Source organism: Piliocolobus tephrosceles, chromosome 3 (genome assembly GCF_002776525.5).
Source record: "Piliocolobus tephrosceles isolate RC106 chromosome 3, ASM277652v3, whole genome shotgun sequence".
NCBI lineage: Eukaryota > Metazoa > Chordata > Mammalia > Primates > Cercopithecidae > Piliocolobus > Piliocolobus tephrosceles.
Genome location: NC_045436.1, coordinates 89,656,952 through 89,679,210, shown reverse-complemented (window position 1 = coordinate 89,679,210; position 22,259 = coordinate 89,656,952). Strand labels below are relative to the sequence as shown.

The 22,259-nt window shown below is 37.6% G+C and overlaps 1 protein-coding gene across 5 annotated transcripts in view; it reads left to right on the top strand.

Moving 5' to 3' along the window:
* CFI (complement factor I) overlaps positions 1-22,259 on the top strand; it is a 72,622-nt gene that overhangs the window by 21,815 nt on the left and 28,548 nt on the right. For 2 of the 5 annotated variants that reach the window (XM_023219935.1, XM_023219934.1), the window contains exons 2-3: positions 19,116-19,386; positions 21,276-21,429. The exons of 1 other annotated variant lie outside the window; for it this stretch is intronic. In XM_023219935.1, the coding sequence (XP_023075703.1) occupies positions 21,359-21,429 (71 nt within the window). In that variant the 5' untranslated portion in view covers positions 19,116-19,386; positions 21,276-21,358. Of the gene's footprint in view, positions 1-6,792; positions 7,032-18,575; positions 18,778-19,115; positions 19,387-21,275; positions 21,430-22,259 lie in introns of those variants that run through there. 2 more of the 5 variants (XM_026455019.1, XM_023219933.1) reach the window with 2 other exon arrangements.

Below are 22,259 nucleotides of genomic sequence, written 5' to 3'. Positions count from 1 at the left end.
AAGAAATACAGTACAAGTCGAGAACCCTACATACTGAAGTGAAAGGACATTTGGCAGTTACTTGAAGTAATATGAAGAAATAACTCCAGTGAAAGTAACTATATAGGTAAATATAAAAGCCAGTATTATATTATTTTGGTTTGTATTCCTTCTTTTCCTTTCCCACATGAGTTAAAAGACAACTATATAAAACGATTATAATTCTGTTAACAGTGCACAATATATAAAGATGTAACATATGACAATAACAACATAAAGGAGCAGATGGAGCAGTATAGGAACAGAGTTTTGTATGCTCTCAAAACCAAGTTATTATCAATTAAAACTAGATTACTATAAATGTAATCACTATTAATTGTAATCTCCATAGTAGCCAAAAAGAAAGTATCTAAAAAATATATACAGAAGGAAATAAAAAGGGAACCAAAATAATTGACTATGAAAAAATCAACTAAACACAAAAAGGGCAGTAATGGAGAAAATGAGAAACAAAAAAGGTATAAGACATATAATAAACAAATAGCAAATAGAAGAGTAAGTCCTTTCTTATCAACAATTACTTTAATGGAAGTGGATTAAATTCTAATATCAAAAGGCAGAGATTGGCAAAATCAATTTTTTAAAAATTATTATCCAACTATATGCTGTCTAAAGAGGCTCCCTGTAGGTCCAAAGAAATAAAGGATGGAAAAGTATAAATAACAACCAAAAAAGAGCTACAGTGTGTATACTAATACCAGACAAAATAGATCTTAAGTAAAAAACTGTTACAAGAGATACATTACATGATATATTAATGAAAGGGTCAATTCTTCAGGAATATATAACAATTATGAATATTATACACTAAACAATAGAGCCCCAAGAGATATGAATGAAGAGTGACTGAATAAAAGAGAAATAGACAATTCTTGTTTTTGTGCTTTGTTTTTGTTTTTGTTTTTGAGATGTAGTCATCCAGGCTGGAATGCAGTGGCATGATCTCGGCTCACTGCAACTGGTTCAAGTGATTCTTATGCCTCACCTCCCAAATAGTTGAGATTACAGGCGTACACTACCACACCTGGCTAATTTTTGTATTTTTAGTAGAGACAGGGTTTCACCATGTTGCCCAGGCTGGTCTTGAACTCCTGACCTCAGGTGATCCACCCTTGGCCTCCCAAAGTGCTGGGATTACAGGTGTGAGCCACTGTGCCTGACCAGAAATAGACAATTATATAATAATAGTTGGAAGCTTCAGTACTCCACTTTCTATAATGAATAGAAAGTCAATAAGGAATAGAGAACTTGAACAGCACTATAAGCCCAGTAGATCTAATAACTAGACATATTTAGAATTCTGCACTCAATAATAGCAGAATATACATTTTTCTCAAGTGCACATGGAACAGTTTCTAAGATAGACCGTATAAGACTTGTCACAAAATGAGTCTTAATAAATTTTTAAAATGTTGAAATTATACAGAGTAGCTTCTCTAACCACAGTGAAATAAGGCTGTAAACCAATAACAGAAAGAAAGTTAGAAAATTTACAAATACGTGGAAATTAAACAACACATTCTTAAGCAACTAATGGTCAAAGAAGAAATCACAAAGGAAATTGTGAATACTTAGAGATAAATGAAAACAAAACACATCATACCAAAACATATGACAGGCAGCAAAAGCAGTTATCAAAGATAAATGTATAGCAATAAATGCCTACGTTAAAAAAAGAATAGAGGACCCAGAAATAAGGCTGCACACTTACAACTATCTGATCTTCTACAAATCTGACAAAAAGAAGCAATGGGGAAAGGACTCCCTATTCAATAAATGGTGCTGGGATAACTGGCTAGCCATAGGCATAAAATTGAAACTGGACCCCTTCCTTAGACCATATACAAAAATTAACTCAAGATAGACTAAAGAATTAAATGTAAAACCCAAAACTATTAAAACCCTGGAAGACAACCTAGGCAATATTATTCTGGACATAGGAATGAGTAAAGATTTCATGATGAAGACACCAAAAGCAATTACCACAAAGCAAAAATTGACAAATGGGATCTAATTAAACTAAAGAGCTTCTGCACAGCAAAATAAATTATCAACAGAGTGAACAGACACGCTACAGAATGGGAGAAAATGTTTGCAAACTATGCATATGACAAAGGTCTAACATCTAGTGTCTAAAAGGAACTTAAACAAATTTACAAGAAAAATCAACCCCATTAAAAAGTGGGCAAAGGACATGAACAGACACTTTTCAAAAGAAGACTTATATGCAGCAACAATCATATGAAAAAAAGCCCAACATCAGTGATCATTGGAGAAATGCAGATTAAAACCACAATGAAATACCATCTCACAGCAGTCAGAACGGCACTATTAAAAAGTCCAAAAAAATAACATGCTGGTGAGGTTGTGGAGAAAAAGGAATGCTTATGCACATTTAGTGGTAGTGTAAATTAGCTCAACCATTGTGGAACACAGTGTGGCAACTCCACAAAGACCTAAATTCCATTCAACCCAGCAATCCCATTATTGGGTATATACCTAAAGGAGTATAAATTGTTCTATCATAAAAATACATGCACACATATGTTCATTGCAGCACTATTCACAATAGCAAAGACATGGAATCACCTTAAATGCCCATCAGTGGTAGACTGGATAAAGAAAATGTGGTACATATACACCATGGAATACTATTCAGCCATAAAAGAGAACAAGATCATGTCTTTTGCAAGAACATGGATGGAGTCTGAGGCCACTTCCTCAGGAAACAAATGCAGAAACAGAAAACCAAATACCACGTGTTCTCATTTATAAGTGGAAGCTAAATTATGAGAACACATAGACACATAGAGGGGCCTATAAGACACACTGGGCCTATTAGAAGATGGAGGCTGGGAGAAGGAAGAACATCAGGAAAAATAACTAATGAGTACTAGGCTTAATACCTGGATGATAAAATAATCTGTACAACAAACCCCCACAACACAGGCTTACCTATATAACAAACCTGCAGAAGTTTACCTATAAAACAAACCCTGAACTTAAATGTTTTAAAAAAGAGTAAAGATCTCAAATTGATAACCTAACTTTACAACTTAAGAAGAACATCTTTAGAAAAGGGAAGAGCAAACTAAACCCAAGCTAGAAGAAGAAATAAAATAATAAAGATTAGAGTAGAGACAAAAAAAATATAGTAAGACAATAGAATCAATGGAATCACAAGTTGGTTCTTTGGACATAGCCACAAAATTGTCAGACTTTAGCTAAACTGAGAAAGAAAAAAGAGAGAAGATACAAATAACTAAAATCAGAAGTGAAATTGGAGATATTACTACTGATCTTACAGAAATGAAAAGAATGATAAGAGAACGCTATGAGCAATTATATGCCAGCAAATTAGATAACCTAGATAAATTAATAAATTCCTAGAAACACACAAGTCACCAAAACTAATTCAAGAAGAAACAGACAATCTGAACAGACCTATAGCAAGTAAAGGTATAAATCAGTAATTTAAAAATTTCCCAAAAAAGAAATATCTGTAACCAGATGGCTTTACTAGTGAATTCTACCAAACATATAAAGAGAATTAACACTAATTTTTCTCAAACACTTTCAAAAGGTGAAGAGGAGGGAACACTTCCTATGCATTCTGTGAGGCCAATAAATTACCATAATAGCAAAGTCAAAGATACCACAAGAAAAATTGCAAAGCAGAGATAAAGACTATCTTCCTACCAAATCAAAAACTCCCAAAGATTTCCAGTATTCTTAATTTATTTGTGTAGATCCAGATTTCCCTCTGTGATAATTTTCCTTCTGCTTTTTCTTGTGGTGCAGGTATGCTGCTGACTAATTCCTTCAGCTTTGGTGTGTCTTAAAAGGTTGTTCTTTCGCCTAAATTTTTGAATGATATTTTTGCTGGGTATAGAATTATAGATTGTGAATTTTCTCTTTCAGTACTTTTAAAATGTTGCTGCGTTGTCTTCGCATTTGCATTATTGATGAGAAATGTCATACTTATCTTAGTTTCTCTACATAGCGTGTCTTTTTTCTTTGACTCTTTTGAAGATTTTCTCTTAGTTATTGGTTTCCAAGTAATTTGAGTGTGACGTGGTTTGGTGGAGTTTCCTTCATGATTCTCCTGCTTGGGGTTCATTCCCCATTTGTTCTCAAATTTGGATACATTTCAGCCATTATTTCTTCAAATATGTTTTTTGTTCCTTCATTTTGTCCTCTTTTTTGGAGGCTCCAATTATAGATGTACTAGGCTGCTTGAAGTTGCCCCACAGTTTATTTACACTCTATTCTTTAATTTTTTTATTTTTAAAAATTATATTATAGATAGTTTCCATTGATATATCTTTAAGTTTCCCAGTCTTTTCTTCTGCATATCTGATTTGGTTTTGGTTCCATCAAGTGTATTGTAGTTTTTAGCCCTAGAAGTTCAATTTAGATCTTTTTCATATCATCCATGTCTCTAATTTTGAACATGTGGAATACAGTTATAATAACGTTTTAAATCTCCTTGCCTGCTAATGCTAACATCTGTTTTAGAATTCTGGGTAAGTTTCAATTGCCTGTTTTTTCTTCTCATCATGGGTCAAATTTTATGACTTCTCAGATGCCTACTGTTTTGTATTAAATGTCAAATATGAATTTTGCCTTGTTGGATGCTGTTCGTACTGTAATATGTATTTTAAATTTACTTTTTAAATTTTTTACAGATTTGATTATATATCTGAATTTCCATTTTAAAATGTTCACTGTTTGCATTTTCTTCATAATTCGTTATTCCTTTCATCTCATGATTTTTACTAAAAATAATTTTCTGGTATGGGGCTGTTTTAAAAGTGTCTGTCTTGTGGGACAAATACACTAAACTTGCCGTTTGTCAGTAGACAAACAATTTTTGCAATTCGTATTCCAGATAAATTGCTGGTTTATTTAATATATAAAGAGTTACTACAAAAACATAAGAAAAAATCTATATCACTGAAAGATATGGTTAGGATGTAAAGAAGGAAGTAAAAATCTCTCTTAAAATTTGAGCATACTGAAGATACTTAACTTCACTCATAGGAAAAAAATGCAAGTAAAAGTGTGCTCTGGTAACATTTTTACATATCAAATTGGCAAAGATTAAAAAGTTTAATAATATATACTCTGTAGTCAAGAGTATGGAAACTAGATATTCTCATATATTGATGATGGGAATGCAATTTAAAACAACCTCTGTAGAGCAAAATTAGTCAATATCTTTCAGGATATTAAAAGTACTTATTCCTTTGATTCAGCAATATCACTTCCAGGGAAGTATCTGGCAGATATACTTAGCATATGTAAGAAATGATATGTATTATATAAGGAGATTAATCATAGCATTATTTATAATAATAAAACATTAGAAACTATCTAACTGCCCTTTGGGGGCTGATTATAGGGTCACTAGTTACAAATGCACTGATGTTGGGGTGCAGATTGGAGAGTAACATGGGCTCATGTATACATCCATGATCTCTGGAAAGACAAAGAGCTGTTAAGTGGTTGCCTCTGACGTGGGGCCTGAGTGGATTGAGAGGATAAGGAAAGGAAGGAAACGTAATTTTTACAGGCACATTTTTGAACCTGTTTGAACAATTCTCTATGTTTCCTATTCAAAAAAATCTATTAGCCATCTTACATTCATTATGAAAAAAACAAAAAAACAAAAAAACAAACAAAAAAAAGACCAGAAAACTGGACAAGTGATTTTCTTTTTAATCTCTGAGACAAAAATAATGGAGTTGACCCCAAAACAATATTTCCATGTTTTTAGAGAGACTGAAAATTAGCACACAAGAATCCATCCTACCTGACCACAGCATACAGTCATCTTCTCACAATTCCTAACAACATTCTGATTCTGGAAAAAAGACGAATATTTATCTTTAAAACAATAAAAACAACAAAAGACCTTATCAAAATTTCTTATGTGAATTGGAACAATTTATTGTTAGGTATTACCAGAGAAACATTCTCTCACTAACTACTTTTTAATCTGAATAGAATGGTTGCTGATTAAGGAGTTTGTGGGGTATCTGTGGCATCACTTTATGTCAAAAGCAGGGCTGCTCCCAGGTACAGTGCAAAATGGGCAGCTCCAAGGAGAGAAAAAAGTGGAGGAAAAATTGCTAGTAAAGACCATAATCGGGATAAATAAGACCATAGGGGACCTAAAACTCTTTCAATGGAAAGGTTTCTGATATGGTTGTTAACTCTTGGGATCCAAGTTGCTTACTCACTTCTGGAAGAAGGACAGTGGTTACATTGTTGACTGTTTTTGAAAGTTTCCAGTTTTTTTCTCAGTGTTTTCCAGGGAAATCATCATTGTACCAGTCAATGCCATAATAATAAAAGCACTACATAATCTCAGTGGTATACAACTTTATTAGGTATACAAGTCTGTAGGTCAGTGGGGAGTCAGCTGGCCTATACTGGGCTCAGCAAGGCTGGTTCTTCTTTTTATGCCTGTGCTAGCCTGGTCATGCTTTTCTTCTAGCTATTCAGAGAAACACAAGGACAAACCCAGTTGCACAAGTACTTTCCAAGCATCTTTCAAAGAACAGGGAAATACACCCTGTGCCCTGTAAACCATACAGTAAAGAAGTAGGATGAAATGAGGATAGAACAAGGGGGTGCTATAGGCAATCTACCAAAATCATCATCCTATTCACATTTATACAGGATCTTAAATGTTTATTTGGGTTTCCCATGTATTTTTCATCTGATCCTCACAATATCTTTGTGTGAACATTATTTTTATTTTCCACATTTTATAGAAGAGGAACAGGATCAGAAAAATAAAGTCACTTATCCAAGATCACACAGCTAATTAGCAATAGAAGGGGAACATTCCAATAGTACCCAGAAAAAAGGGAAAGGGGTGGACTTTTCCTTGCTTTAATAATTGATCATCTTTTTTTCTTTGTTTATAGATTAAATATGGAAAAGACAAACAAAAGAGGTCAATGAAGAAACTTGAGGATAAGGTATATAGCTATATACAGGGTTGATAAGGTCTAGAAAAAGGAGGTTGTTTTATTTCTTGTTTGTTTTCTAGTGAACGACCATCTAAAATTGTTTCACTGGTCTCCTGCCTAGAGAAAAAAAAGATAAAGTTTACATAAAAAGAATTGCTATGTCACTGCAGATACCAAAGAAATAATTTTTAGGCTGGATGTGGTGGCTTATACCTGTAATCCCAGCATTTTGGGAGGCTGAGGTCAGTGGATTGCTGGAGGTCAGGAGTTCGAGACCAGCCTGGCCATTATTGTGAAACAGCATCTCTACTAAAAACACAAAATTATCCAGGCATGGTGGCAGGCACTTGTAATCCCAGCTACACAGGAGGTTGAGGCAGAAGAATTGCTTGAACCCTGGAGACGCAAGTTGCAGTGAGCTGAGATTGCGTCACTGTACTCGCTCATAGACCTAGACTTTGTTTTGTTTGGTTTTGTTTAAAAAAGAATTTTTTAAAAGCTCATTGTATTAGTCCATTTTCATACTGCTATAAAGAACTGCCCAAGACTAGGTAATTTATAAAGGAAAGAGGTTTAATTGACTCACAGTTCAGCATGGCTGGGGAGGCCTCAGGAAACTTACAATCATGATGGAAGACAAAGAGGAAGCAAGGCACCTTCTCACCAAGTGGCAGGAAGAATTATTGAGTGAAGGAGGAAGAGCCCCTTATGAAACCATCAGGTCTTGTAAGAACTCACTCACTATTATGAGAACCACATAGGTGAAACCGCCCCCATGATTTAATTACCTCCACTTGGTCTCTCCCTTGACACAGAATTATGGAGATTATAATTCAAGATGAGATTTGGGTGGGGACACAAAGCCTAACCATATCACCCATATACACAGAGAAGCAACAGCAGCTAGAGGAGATGGAATCATGTTTTGTAGATGACCAGGCTGATTAATAATTGTTAAAAAAAAATGTTGAGGGGGTGGGTGGAAAGCAAAAAAGGGTGGGTGGGGAGAAAAATATAAATAAATAAATTTCTGAATATGTGCTCCTAATATATATGAATGTATTTATGTATAAATAATAAGTGCTGTACAAAGAAATGTACCTTAAAACAAATAAAATTTTCAACACAAAAATAATATTTTAATAATAATTTTGACTACTACTCTTTCATGGAATAATGCCATTAATCACACTTCATTATTTTTAAATTTTTTCACTTGATATTAATAGCATATTGACTGGGAAAGATGTCACATGTGTCCATGTGAAGAGACCACCAAACAGGCTTTGTGTGAGCAATAAAGCTTTTTAATCACCTGGGTGCAGGTGGGCTGAGTCTGAAAACAGAGTCAGCAAAGGGTGGTGAGATTATCATTAGTTCTTATAAGTTTGGAATAGGTGGTGAAGTTAGGAACAGTTTGTGGGCAAGGGGTGGATCTCACAAAGTACATTCTCAAGGGCGGGGAGAATATTAAAAGTACTTTCTTAAGGGCAAGGGAATATCACAAACTACATTATCGCAAGGGTGGAGAGGGTGTATTGTCATAAGGTCAATTGATCAGTTAGGGTGGGGCAGGAACAGATCACAATGGTGGAATGTCATATTTTGTGGTTCTTCAGTTGCTTCAGGCCATCTGGATGTATATGTGCAGGTCACAGGGGATATGATGGCTTAGCTTGGGCTCAGAGGCCTGACAAAAGATACTTGAGAAAGAGCAACATGCACAGGAAATACATGGGGGGGTTCATCGTTAATGTATTAGATGTAAGTCTGTATTTCAAGTAATCTTTTTAGTACTGCTGATGGAGAGAAAGAGCTGACTTCTTGTAATATCTGATTAGCTTTTCATTGTTTTTCTTCTCATAATGTGGCTAATGAACAGCTTCTACTGATGCCGGAAGTGTAGACTGACATTTTTTGTTTTTCACTGGTGTTGTATTTTGGCATTGTTTTTAATCTAGGATTCATTGTCAACAAGAACCTCTTTAAATCACTTGTCAGTTTTGAGGATTAATTTAGCTAAAATTAGATCACATAAAGTTCCTTAATCAAGCTCATATATATGATCCTCTATCTTAAAAGAAAAGCTCTCCTTTAACCCCATACCCTCCTCCAACTATCGCCCCATTTCTCTAAACTGTGCCCCTTCATATCTAAACTCTCAAAACTTTGCTATGCTTATTTCCCTCTTTTTATTCTTTCTTGAATGTAATTAGGCGTGGTTTTCCCCATTCCACTAAAATTACATTTGTCAAAGTCACAATGGGGAAGTATTCAACACAGTTGTTCATCACTTCTTTTTATTTATTTTTAATTTTTCCATAAGGTATTGGGGTACTGGTGGTATTTGGTCGCATGAGTAAGTTCTTTAGAGGTGATTTGTGAGATTTTGGTGCACCCATCACCCAAGCAGTATACACTGCACCATATTTGTAGTCTTTTATCCCTTGCCCCACTCCCACTCTTCCCTCCAAGTCTCCAAAGTCCATTGTATTATTCTTACATCTTTGCATCCTCATAACTTAACTTCCACATATCAATGAGAGCATACGATGTTTGGTTTTCCATTCCTGAGTTACTTCACTTGGAAAAATAGTCTCCAATCTCATCCAGGTCACTGCAAATGCTGTTAATTCATTCCTCTTTATGGCTGAGTAGTGTTCCATTATATATATGTCACAGTTTCTTTATCCACTCATTGATTGGTGGGCATTTGGGTTGGTTCCACGATTTTGCAATTGTAAATTGTGCTGCCATAAACATGCATGTACAGGTATCTTTTCAGAATAATAACTTATTTTCCTCTGGGTAGATACCCATTAGTGGGATTGCTGAATCCAATGGTGGTTCTACTTTTAGTCCTTTGTGGAATCTCCACACTGTTTTCCATAGTGGAAAACACAGTGGCTGTACTACTCTACATTCCCACCAGCAGTGTAGAAGTGTTCCCTGATCACCACATCCACACCAACATCTACTGTTTTTTGATTTTTTTATTATGGCCATTCTTGCAGGAGTAAGGTGGTATCACATTGTGGTTTTGATTTGCATTTCCCTGATCATTAGCGATGTTGAGCATTTTTTCATGTTTGTTGGCCATTTGTATATCTTCTTTTGAAAATTGTCTATTCATGTCCTTGGCCCATTTTTTGATGAAATTGTTTTTTCTTACTGATTTATATGATTTCATTGTAGATTATGGATATTAGTCCTTTTTCAGAGGTAAAGACTGTGAAGATTTTCTCACACCCTATGGGTTATCTGTTTACTCTGCTGACTGTTCCTTTTCCTGTGCAAAGATTCTTTAGTTTAATTAAGTTCCAGCTACGTATCTTTGTTTTTATTGCATTTGCTTTTGGGTTCTTGGTCATGAAATTCTTGCCTAAGCCTATGTCTAGAAAGGTTTTTCCAATGTTATCTTCTAGAATTTTTATACTTTCAGGTCTTAGGTTTAAGTTCTTAATCCATCTTGAGTTGATTTTTATGTAAGGTGAGAGATAGGAATCCACTTTCATTCTCCTACATGTGGCTAGCCAATTATCCCAGTACCATTTGTTGAAAAGGGTGTCCTTTCCCCACTTTATGTTTTTGCTTGCTTTGTCGAAGGTCAGTTGGCTGTAAGTATTTGGGTTATTTCCTGGTTCTTATTCTGTTCCATTGGTCTATATGCCTATTTTTATACCAGTACCACACTGTTTTGGTGACTATGGCCTTATAGTATAGTTTGAAATCAGGTAGTGTGATGCCTCCAGATTTGCTCTTTTTGCTTAGTCTTGCTTTGGCTATGTGGGCTCTTGTTTTGGTTCCATATGAATTTTAGAATTGTTTTTTTCTAATTCTGTGAAGAATGACAGTGGTATTTTGGTATTTGGATTGCACTGAATTTGTAGATTGCTTTTGGTGGTATGGTCATTTTCACAGTATCAGTTCTACCCATCCATGAGCATGGGATGTGTTTCCATTTGTTTTTGTTGTCTAGGATTTCCTTCAGCTGTGTTTTGTAGTTTTCCCTGTAGAGGTTTTCCAAATCCTTGGTTAGATATATTCCTAAGTATTTTATTTATTTATTTATTTATTTATTTATTTATTTATTTATTTATTGCAGCTATTGTAAAAGTGGCTGAGTTCTTGATTTGATTCTCTGCTTGGTAGCTGTTGGTGTATAGAAGAGCTACTGATTTGTGTACATTAATCATGTATCCAGAAACTTTGCTAAATTCTTGTATCAGTTCTAGAGCTTTCTGGAGGAGTCTTTAGGGTTTTCAAGGTAAACAATCATTATGTCAGCAAAAAGTGACAATTTGACTTCCTCTTTACTGATTTGCCCATATTGAAAAAGAAATAAATTCTTTCTCTTGTCTGATTGCTCTGGCTAGGACTTCCAGTACTATGCTGAAAAGGAATGGTAAGAGTGGGCATCCTTGTCTTGTTCCAGTTCTCAGAAGGAATGCTTTCAACTTTTCCCCATTCAGTACTATGTTGGCTGTGGGTTTGTCATAGATAGCTTTTATTACATTAAGGTATGCCCCTTGTATGCCAATTTTGCTGAGAGTTTTAATCATAAAGTGATGCTAGATTTTGTCAAATGCCTTTTCTGCATCTACTGAGATGATCATGTGATTTTTGTTTTTAGTTCTGTTTATGTTGTGTATCACATTTATTGACTTGTGTATGTTAAACCACCCTGCATCCCTGGTATGAAGCCTACTTGATCATGGTAAATTATCTTTTTGATATGTTGTTGGATTTGGTTAGCTAATATTTTGTGAAGGATTTTAGCTTCAATGTTCATCAAAGATATCGATCTGTAGTTTTCTTTTTTGGTTATGTTCTTTCCTGGTTTTGGTATAAGGGTGATGCCGGCTTCATCAGATTACTTGGGGAGGGTTCCTTCTTTCTCTGTCTTGTGGAATAGTGTCAAAAGGATAGGTGCCAATTCTTTGAATGTCTGGTAGAATTCTGCTGTGAATCTATGTGGTCCTGGACCTTTTTTTTGTTGGTAATTTTTTAATTACCATTTCAATATGGCTGATTTTATTGGTCTGTTCAGGGTATCTAATTCTTCCAAAGCTAGAAGGGTTGTATTTTTCCAGGAATGTATCCATCTCCTCTAGGTTTTCTAGTTTATGTGTGTAAAGATGTTCATAGTAGGCTTGAATGATCTTTTGTATTTCAGTGGTGTCAGTTGTAGTATCTCCTGTTTTGTTTCTTATTGAGCTTATTTGGATTTTTTTCTCTTCTTTTCTTGGTTAATCTTGCTAATGGTCTATCAATTTTATTTATCTTTTCAAAGAACCATCTTCTTGTTTCATTTATCTTTAATTTTTTTTTCAGTTTCATTGGGTGAAAAACAAAATCAAGTTGGAAATTTAAAAATTCTTTGAATTGAATGACAATAATGATACAACCTACCAAAACCTCTGGGATACAGCAAAGGCTGTTCCTAAGAGGAAAGTTCATAGCCCTAAATGCCTACGTCAAAAAGACCGAAAGAGCACAAGCTGACATTCTAAGATCACACTTCAAGGAACTAGAGAAACAAGAACAAACCGTACCCAAACCCAGCAGAATAAAGGAAATAACCAAGATCAGAGCAGAACTAAATGAAACTCACTCCTTTTTTATTGCTTTTGTGCCATCTGCCATTTATTTGCCTTTTGCTTCACTGACCACATATTCTCAGTCTCCTTTACTAGTTCTGCATCATCTGCTCAACCTCTACACGCTGGAGGGTTTACACCCTCCAAGGGCTTTATGATTCATTCAGAGGATAAGCCAATCTTTACCGTAGCCAACAGATTCCTACAAGATCTGTCACCCACTCCTCCAATTCTTTGACCTGACCTCCTCCTATTCCCCCTGTTACTATTCCCTTCCAGTCACATTGGCGCCCTTGATCAAGAATGTACCACATACACTCTATCTCATAGCTCTTGCCCTTGCTATCTCCTCTGACCGTGATACATCACCCCTAGAAAGCTGCATAGCTTGCTCCCTCACCTTCAGGTCCCTAGCCCAAGGGAAAGTTTTCTCCAAAATCTTCTCTGACAACTATAAAAACAGCAATTCTCCCCTCACTCTCCGTATTCTGTATTCTTCTTACCCTATGTCATCCTATATATTTACTGTTTATTCATTTTTGTCTGTCTTGCCTACCAAAATGTAAACTCTATGACTTTGTCCTGCTCACTTTTGTATCTCCAGGACTTAGAACAGTGACTGGCCATAGTAGGCTCTCAATAAATATTGAATGAATATGCTATGAATATAGGCCCAAGTAATAATCCATGTTTAAATATTAGTAAAGATTTTTTCTTACTACTTTTTAAATAAAACTTATAATCTATATGTTTTATTAATAACATTTCTGATATTTTTTCCACATTCCACTGATTCTTTCATATATTCCAAGACACAAATAAGCCACTTTGGAAGTTACTGGGCTACAATAGTGGTTTTCAGTTTTGGGGACACATAGAATATTTATGGAGCTTGTTTACAGTGCAGAATCCAAGATCTGTCCCAGAGATCTGATTAAGAAGGTCTATTGTTCGGCTCCAAGAATCTGCATTTGTAGGATAATGCACCTCAGGTGGTTTTGATGCAACTAGTCTAGGGCCACAGTCAGGAATACCTGATCCATCTGTTTTATAGTCTCCTATTTCAGCTCTTAACAGCAAACTCAGTAAAAATGGGGGAAGAAAACTTCTTTAACATACCTCACACAGAGAATGATTTAAGTCCCATACTTTCTACACCAGTAGTTCTCAAGGGTTTGAATTATAAAGAGTGTATCATTCCATATAGGCTAGGTTGTGCACCAGTAAGAACCATGTCCCCAGCTCTCAGTGGGTTAACACAACGGTTTATGTTTTGTTTGTTTGTTTGTTTTTGAGATGGTGTCTTACTCTGTCGCCAGGTTGGAGTGCAGTGGCGCGATCTCAGCTCACTGCAACCTCCGCCTCCCGGGTTCAAGCGATTCTCCTGCCTCAGCCTCCCGAGTAGCTGAGATTACAGGCACATGCCACCATGCCCAGCTAATTTTTGTATTTTTATTAGAGAACACGTTGGCCAGGATGGTCTCGATCTCCTGACTTTGTGATCCACCCGCCTCAGCATCCCAAAGTGCTGGGATTACACAGTGCCCGGCAAAATTTATGTTTTGTTCATGCAAAGCCTACTGTGGGTCTGGGTGGCTTTGTAGGGAACCCATCTTACATGTGTTGGCCCTGCATTCTAGGCTGCTTTGATTCTATGGTATCTCTACAATTTGTGTTCCCATGATCACATGACACAGGAAGAGGAAGCTGGGTTGTTGAGCACTGGCGATTAAATGCTTCTCTCTGAACCCAACAAATTATTTCAGCTTACATTTCATTGGCCAAAGGAAATCACCATGCCCAACCTCAAGGAGAAAAATGCAATCTTTCCATTTTCCCAGAAGCAGAGGAAAATATGATTTTAGTAAACAGTATTAATGTTTACCACAAAACTAAACATTAAAAGACTCTCAGGTTAGGCAGGGTGGCACACATCTGTAATCCCAGCACTTTGGGAGGCCGAGATGGGAGGATTGTTTAAGGCCAAGGGTTCAGGACCAGCCTGGGCAACATAGTGAGACCCTCATCTCTACAAAATAAATTTAAAAACAAAAATTAACTGGGCATTGTAGCATATGTCTGTCCTGGCTACTCAGGAGACTGAGGCAGGATGATCACTTGAGCCTATGACTTCAGGATTACAATGAGCTATGATCATACCATTGCACTTCAGCTTAGGCAACAGTGTGAGACTCTCAAGAAAAAAAAAAAAAAGATGATCAGATTCACCACTCCATCTTATACCACCAAAAACACACATAATAGTAGTTGTTATTTTAATATCTGTTATTGTGAGAGAGACAGAAACGACAGTCACTATGGTTTCAATGATGATTTAAATAATTTTTCTTATTAACCATAATAGCATTTGCATATATTCAAAACATAGGTGTACATAAACATATGAGGCATACCCACATCATTTATATGTTGTCTTCAGGTGGAGCCTGATGTACGCATTTACAAACCTCTTTAATAACGTCCTCAAAAATCATCAGCCCATATTTTGGCAACCACTATTCTAGACATTGAGATACATGTGACTTACCAATTCTTTTAAATTAAAGCTACTGTCATCGTGTTTTAGACAGTGTATAAATAAACCACACTGTTACTATGCCCAGCTATTGTTCAACAGTGATTTTCTGTCTCTCTGTTGATTAATGTTGCCCTTGTTAACAGCCACTGTGTTCGTGTTATCCTTTACCATCCATCTGAAATTTAAAATGGTAATGTTATCATAAAGTTGCTTCCAACTTACAATAGGAAATTATAAGTATAGGAAACTGTTTAATTTCTAAGGTGAACTTCGCCATGTTCTGATTGCTTCTTCTATCCCCTCCTCAACCTTGTTTCAACAATTTCCCCCCCTCTCTCCCTCTTGAAAATGAAGTATCTCCCGTTTTGTTAGATTCCTCCTCTTAGCCTATAACCATGATGAAATATCTTCTATCCCAACGAAAACAAAATTCTCTTTACTCCGTGGCCCTTTATGCTACTATCCCATCAAATGTTCTCCTGCTTCAGAGCCTAGCACTTAATCTTCTACTTTTGCATATGTGTGTGTGTGGGTGGGTGGGTGGGTGTGTGTGTGACGGAGTCTTGCTCTGTTGCCCAGGCTGGAGTGCAGTGGTGCGATCTCGGTTCACTGCAACCTCCACCTCCTTGGTTCAAGCAATTCCCCTGCCTCAGCCTCTTGAGTAGCTGGCGATTATAGGTGCGCACCACCACACCCAGCTAATTTTTTTTTTTTTTTTTTTTTTTTAGTAGAGATAGGGTTTCACCATGTTGGCCAGACTGGTCTCGAACTCCTGACCTCAGGCAATCTGCCCACCTCGGCCTCCTAAACTGCTGGGATTACAGGCCTGAGCCACCGCACCCAGCCTGCCTGTATTTGTGTGTGTGTGTGTGTGTGTGTGTGTGTGTGTGTGTGTGTATTTTTAGTAGAGACGGGGATTCACCATGCTGGCCTGGCTGCTTTCGAACTCCTGACTTCATGATCTGCCGGTTTCAGCCTCCCAAAGTGCTGGGATTACAGGAATGAGTCACTGTGCCTGGCCCTAATCTTCTACTTCTCTACTGAAAGCATAAGGACATCAGACCTTACTTAAAATGAAAAACACCCCTATCATCATCCCTCTCCCACCCCTAACTCTATCTCCACAGACAAGCACTTTCAAATCTTTGCTGTTTCTTCTGCTGTTTACAACAGATTCCTCAGTAACATGTTCATACAACCATTTATTTCAACCAATTTCCTGTTTGTTAGCCACTCCTTCTTCAGAGGACTAGGTCTCCTAGTTCCTAAGCTTTTCTGGGGTTCTGTGGGGCTTAGCTTTCAGTTCTCTTTGGTCTGCTAAATCCATTACCACTAGCCCATCTGTTTTCCAGCTTCCAACATTTTGATATCTTATGTCCTACAGTCCTCTCCCCATTCTCGTTGACCTTATGGTTTATGCCCTTTAAAAAAAATTCCTTTATTCTCAATTTAACAGAGCTTGGAGAGGAGATGGAGACTTTCTTTTTCTTTTTTTTTTTTTTTTTTTTTCGGTTTGTGTTCATGTTTTCATGTCTAAATGGCAAAACCAGTCAAGCTTTTTTTTTTTTTTTTTTTGAGATGGAATCTCGCTCTGTCACCCAGGTTGGAGTGCAATGGTGCGATCTCCACTCACTGCAAACTCCACCTCCCGGGTTCAAGTGATTCTCTTATCTCAGCCTCCTGAGTAGCTGGGATTACAGGTATGTGCCACAATGTCTGGCTAATTTTTGTATTTTTAGTGGAGATGGGGTTTCGCCATGTTGGCCAGGTTGGTCTCAAACTCCTGACCTCAATTGATCCGCCCGCCTCAGCCTCCCAAAGTGCTGGGATTACAGGCGTGAGCCCCTGTTCCTGGCCAAAACCAGTCAAGCTTTTACTTTCACTTCGTCACCTCCCATTCCAGCCTCAACTCACCAATATGTGGTTTCCCATTTCCTTAAAGTTTCAGTTTAATTACATGCCACTTAGCATAAGTGACTCCCTTTTGGTTTGGTCTGTTGGGGCTTGGTGCAGGAGTGCAGTTCAAAAAAATGGCTTCCCGTAATTTTATGTAACAGAGTGAGGTAGTATTTTCCCTTCCATCCCCCACCTCCACCCCAGGCAAAGAGGATGGAAGGTGCTGCCACTTCTCTTCATTGTGAAAGGGCTTCACACAGGTTCCCTTGGAGTGCTTGACATGTGTTCCCTGAAGTCTGAGGAGAAAAAAGAACTGGTACTTGACCCATACCTGAAAGGAATAAGGACCCAAGGCTGGAGGGGCCTGGTGGCAGAGAAAAAAGAGGTGGCTGTGTTGGAGCAAGCCCTCTTTCAATGGTAGGCAGCAGGGAAGGCAACAGACAGGTGTGGGCCCTCAGGAGGGAATGGACTTGGGGACCATCAGAAATAGGACCCCTGCCCAAGAGGCTCCCTGCCAAAGGTAAGCAAGCTCAGCAGAAAAGAGGCTAGGACTGTTGGAGACTGGAGCTGAGAAGACATGGACGATGGCAGCCAGCTGGAGGAGAGGCACTGCCAGCATTGAGTGAATTGACATCAAGTTTCCCCAGTAGTGTAATCTCTAGAGAACCTTATAGTACCCCGCATGAGAGAGTTGGCTCCAACCCCCACCTCATCAAGGCTAGTTCTCAGCTATAAGAATCAGGCGAGACCTGGCTGCTGTCCCTCTCTTCCTCTCCTGAGAGGTGGGAAGCATGACCTGAAAGCTGTGGAGTGGAGGAGAGCTCAGAAAGGACCCATCACACATCCTGGAAGCAAGTCTGAGCTGGGAGGAAGGAGAGGCTTTCATCTGACATGAAGATCAGAGCTTCAATGGTTCCACAGCACTAGACATTGTCATTGCTATTTAATGACTATTCCTGGGACTAAACATCTTTTAATTTTTTTGTTTTTGTTTAAATCTAAGAGTGACTGAAAAAGTTATGACACTTACCAAAGTTTCTATCCAAAGATCAAGGAGGAATGAGATTTCAGAAAGGATTTAAAGGAATAAAGGTAGAAAAAAAATCAAGTTGCTTGGATTTCTCACCCAATGAGAGCATCATTGTTTCAATATAAAGGTGATACGTAAAACCTGCTGTCAGGACACTTGCAAGCTGATCAGTGGAAGATACAGGAGAGAAATTATTACAAAAATTCCAACTCTAATAAGTGCCAAAAAGAGATATGTGGAACCATGAAAAGTATATAACTGGCATATTTCTTTCTAGATCACTGTGTCAAAAGCCAGTTTTCAGAATGACCAATTTGTCATTTGCGTGTGTGTGTGTGTGTGTGTGTGTAGTAATTTGTAAAGTTTCCTGAAAAGCAAATTATGGAGAATGACTTTAACAATCTTTGCAAAGTTTTGCATAGTTTTAATTAGCTTCTTCATTTCCCTTCATAACAGCATTTAAAGACTTTGATTTCTGTCTGCCCCAGCTTGATGCTTTGCAGCTGCAGAGCACTAAGGAAGGAGCGGGACTCACTGCGGGCAGCAGGGGAGACTAGAGGACCGGAGGTGCATCCTCAGGAGGAAGCTCTGGGGGACAGGGAGAGAGCATTGACTTTTCTTCGCGGATTGACTTTTGGCCCAATTGGCCTGTTACCAGCCCTCATATTATTTCTACTGGAGTCCTGCAGGGTAATATTAGGGTAATAATAGCTCTCATTAATTTCATGTCTAGTACCTGTCAGCCATTACACACATAGTATTTCTAATCTTGCAAAATAGGAGATATTATCTCATTTTACAGATGAGAAAATTTGCATTTCAGGAGGGTCACTTGCCATGGGCCATATAACAGTAAGTGCCAAAACTGGGTCTAGAAGCCAGGTTTGTCTGATCTTAAAGCCACCAGACCATACCACCCTCATCTGTACTGTGGACTGTATCTGTTTTGCTCTTTTCCTTCACTTACTCATCTTCAAAGGGGAGTCTTTAGTTTGTTGCTAAGTTAATGTTTATTTTGCATTTTACAGGTCACTTCCACATTTCAAGAGGATCGGGTGGAAAAAAAGTGCTTAGCAAAAAAATATACTCACCTCTCCTGCAATAAAGTCTTCTGCCAGCCGTGGCAGAGATGCATTGAGGGCACCTGTGTTTGTAAACTACCGTATCAGTGCCCAAAGAATGGCACCGTGGTGTGTGCAACTAATGGGAGAAGCTTCCCAACATACTGTCAACAAAAGAGTTTGGAGTGTCTTCGTCCAGAGACAAAGTTTTTAAATAATGGAACATGCACAGCCGGAGGTAGTAAAAGCCTAGTTTTCAACTCATTCTATGATATAAGAGGGCATACGTATGCCATACTTTCTATCAGAAAATAATTCTCTTGTGTATGTTATGATGACAACTCAAAATTTTTTCTAGACTCTCAATAATAATTGGGGTAATCACTAAAGAAATCAGGGGTCTCCAGAATCCAGTCAGCCTTTGAGTGCAGAGCATAGGATGTTGAGTCCAGACCTTCCATTCACTGCCCCTGCTACTTACTACCCACTGCCCAGCCCTTTAGAATTGTCCCCACACTCACTTCTACTTGGTTGAAGGGATTATTCCCAGGGCCATCGAGTTGGTTCAGAAACCAGTGAAAAGTCTTCAAGTAAGGTTGGTACTCACATGTAGTCAGGCCTCAGGTCCCCCTGTGGCCCCAATAATTTCTGTTTGTGTTTTGTTTTGTTTTGTTTTGAGATGGAGTCTGACTCTGTTGCCAAGGCTGGAGTGCAGTGGTGTGATCTTGGCTCACTGCAACCTCTGCCTCCCAGGTTCATGCCATTCTCCTGCCTCAGCCTCCCAAGTAGCTGGGATTACAGGTGCTTGCCACCATGCCCAGCTAATTTTTTGTATTTTTAGTAGAGATCGGGTTTCACTGTGTTAGCCAGGATGGTCTCGATCTCCTGACCTCATGATCCGCCCGTCTCGGCCTCCCAAAGTGCTGGGATTACAGGCATGAGCCACCGCGTGTGGCCTACCCCAATAATTTCTTTCAACAGCCATCCCCCATCCCCCAACCCTCTCCCCCAGCCTTGACCCCATTGTCCCTAAATATCCAAGGGTTGCTTGAGCCACTGCTGACCTGGGACGTACTCCAACCTAGCAAACCCAGATGTCAGACCAGAGAGCTTGTCTACAGTCCCTCCAGGTGCCTCGTGTGCTGAGGAGGCTGGGGCCCTAGCACTTAGATTAGTGGGCAGTTATGATTAGGGATTTCACCGTCAGTCCAATTGAGTTTCAAGTCCCTCCAAACCCCACCCTGGTTGTTGACAAGCTGGACCTTACTGGACCCCAGTTCCCTCATCTGTAAAATGTGAAGTTTCTAAGTTGTGTAATTCTTGTGAAAATTAAATAAAACAACGTATGCAGAGCTCTTCACAGAGTGCTTGGCGTGCAGAAAGTGCTTGCTACATTTTATGTATGACAGCAAAGCTTGGGCTCATTGTCTTCTGATAGCAAGTTATTACAGACACTGCATGACCTTAGGAACGCTTAAAACATTCTTTTTAAAGGCACCATGACATATACCAGTTCATGTTTTTGAGATGCTGTATGTTTTTGGGATGCTGAGTTAAGATGAGTTAAGATGTTGAGATACTGTGGAAAAGGAAGGGGAAAGCTCCCTGTTTGAGCTCATCTATAATCCCTGTTGGAAAGGCGGAAGGCAATAGTGGAGGTTATTGTCAGTGTCAGACTTTTCTTCACGTGAGGTGTTAAATCCCTTAAATATATGAGAATACATAAACCCTTTCTACATTTTACATTTTCACTGTTGGGCTTACTTTTGAGAGCATGGACTTTGGAGTGAAATCAGTTGAGCGGGTTCCAAATTCTGGCTTCACCACTTAGGCCCGGAACTTAACTTCCCCTAGATTTAGGTTCCTCATGTGTAAAAATGGGAATAGACAGGCTTTATCCTCACAGGGTTGATGTGAGGATTTAATGATCCTCTATACAGCTGAATAACACAGCCACTGACACATAATAAGCACTCATAAAATAATTGCTTACTATTAACTTGTTAAAATCGTCATGATGTTCAAAGCTCACTTGACTTTAAGTACATTATTATTTTTAAAGACTTTTAATTAAGAGAAAAAAGTGAATGGCTACATATTGCACATTATTTTGTTTTTTTATTTTAGGAAAGTTTAGTGTTTCCTTAAAGTATGGAAATACAGATTCAGAGGGAATAGTTGAAGTAAAACTTGTAGACCAAGATAAGGCAATGTTCATATGCAAAAGCAGCTGGAGCATGAGGGAAGCCAACGTGGCCTGCCTTGACCTTGGATTTCAACAGTGAGTGCTTGTATCAGTGGATTTTCTCATGGTTGATTTAATTGTTCTGTTTGCTTTTTGATTACCTAATCTTTCTGTGTATTAATTTCCACATATGTAACCTAAGAAAATTAACTATGTGCATCATAGCATTGCTATGAGGATGATATGCATTCATGTTTACCCAACACTTGGAGCCCTGCTGACCACAAAGCATGGATAATAAGTCTGTTGAAGTATCTGGACATGAATCCTTTAGTGATTCTGAGAGTCACAAACACATTCATTTCTGTCTGTCTCCTACTCATCTACAATTATGTACATTTTTTCACACTTAGTATCGCTTATATATTGGGTGTGAGTATAGTTTTTAGTTATATAGTTTAGAGTATAAACTATAGCATCGTTATACTATACTATATATGTATTGTTATACTATATACTATAAACTATACAGTGAGTATAAACTATACAGTTACAGTATAAACTATATAGTTAGGATAAACTATAGTTTATATTTTATAGTATAGTTTATAAACTATATGGTTTATATACTATAAGTATAGTTATAGTTTATATACTTATAGTTTATATACTATGTAGTTTATATATACTATATAGTTTTTATATACTGTATAGTTTATATACATATAGTTTATACTATAAGTATAGTATATAAACTATATAAACTATACTTTACAGTATAGTTTATATATAACTAGTATAGTTTATATTTTATATAGTTATAGTTTATAGCATAGTTTATATATGCCTTTTCTCTTTTTTCCTTGATAAACCCTATAGAGGTTTTTGTATTTGTAAAATGGTCTTTTGTTTCTTTATTTTCTACT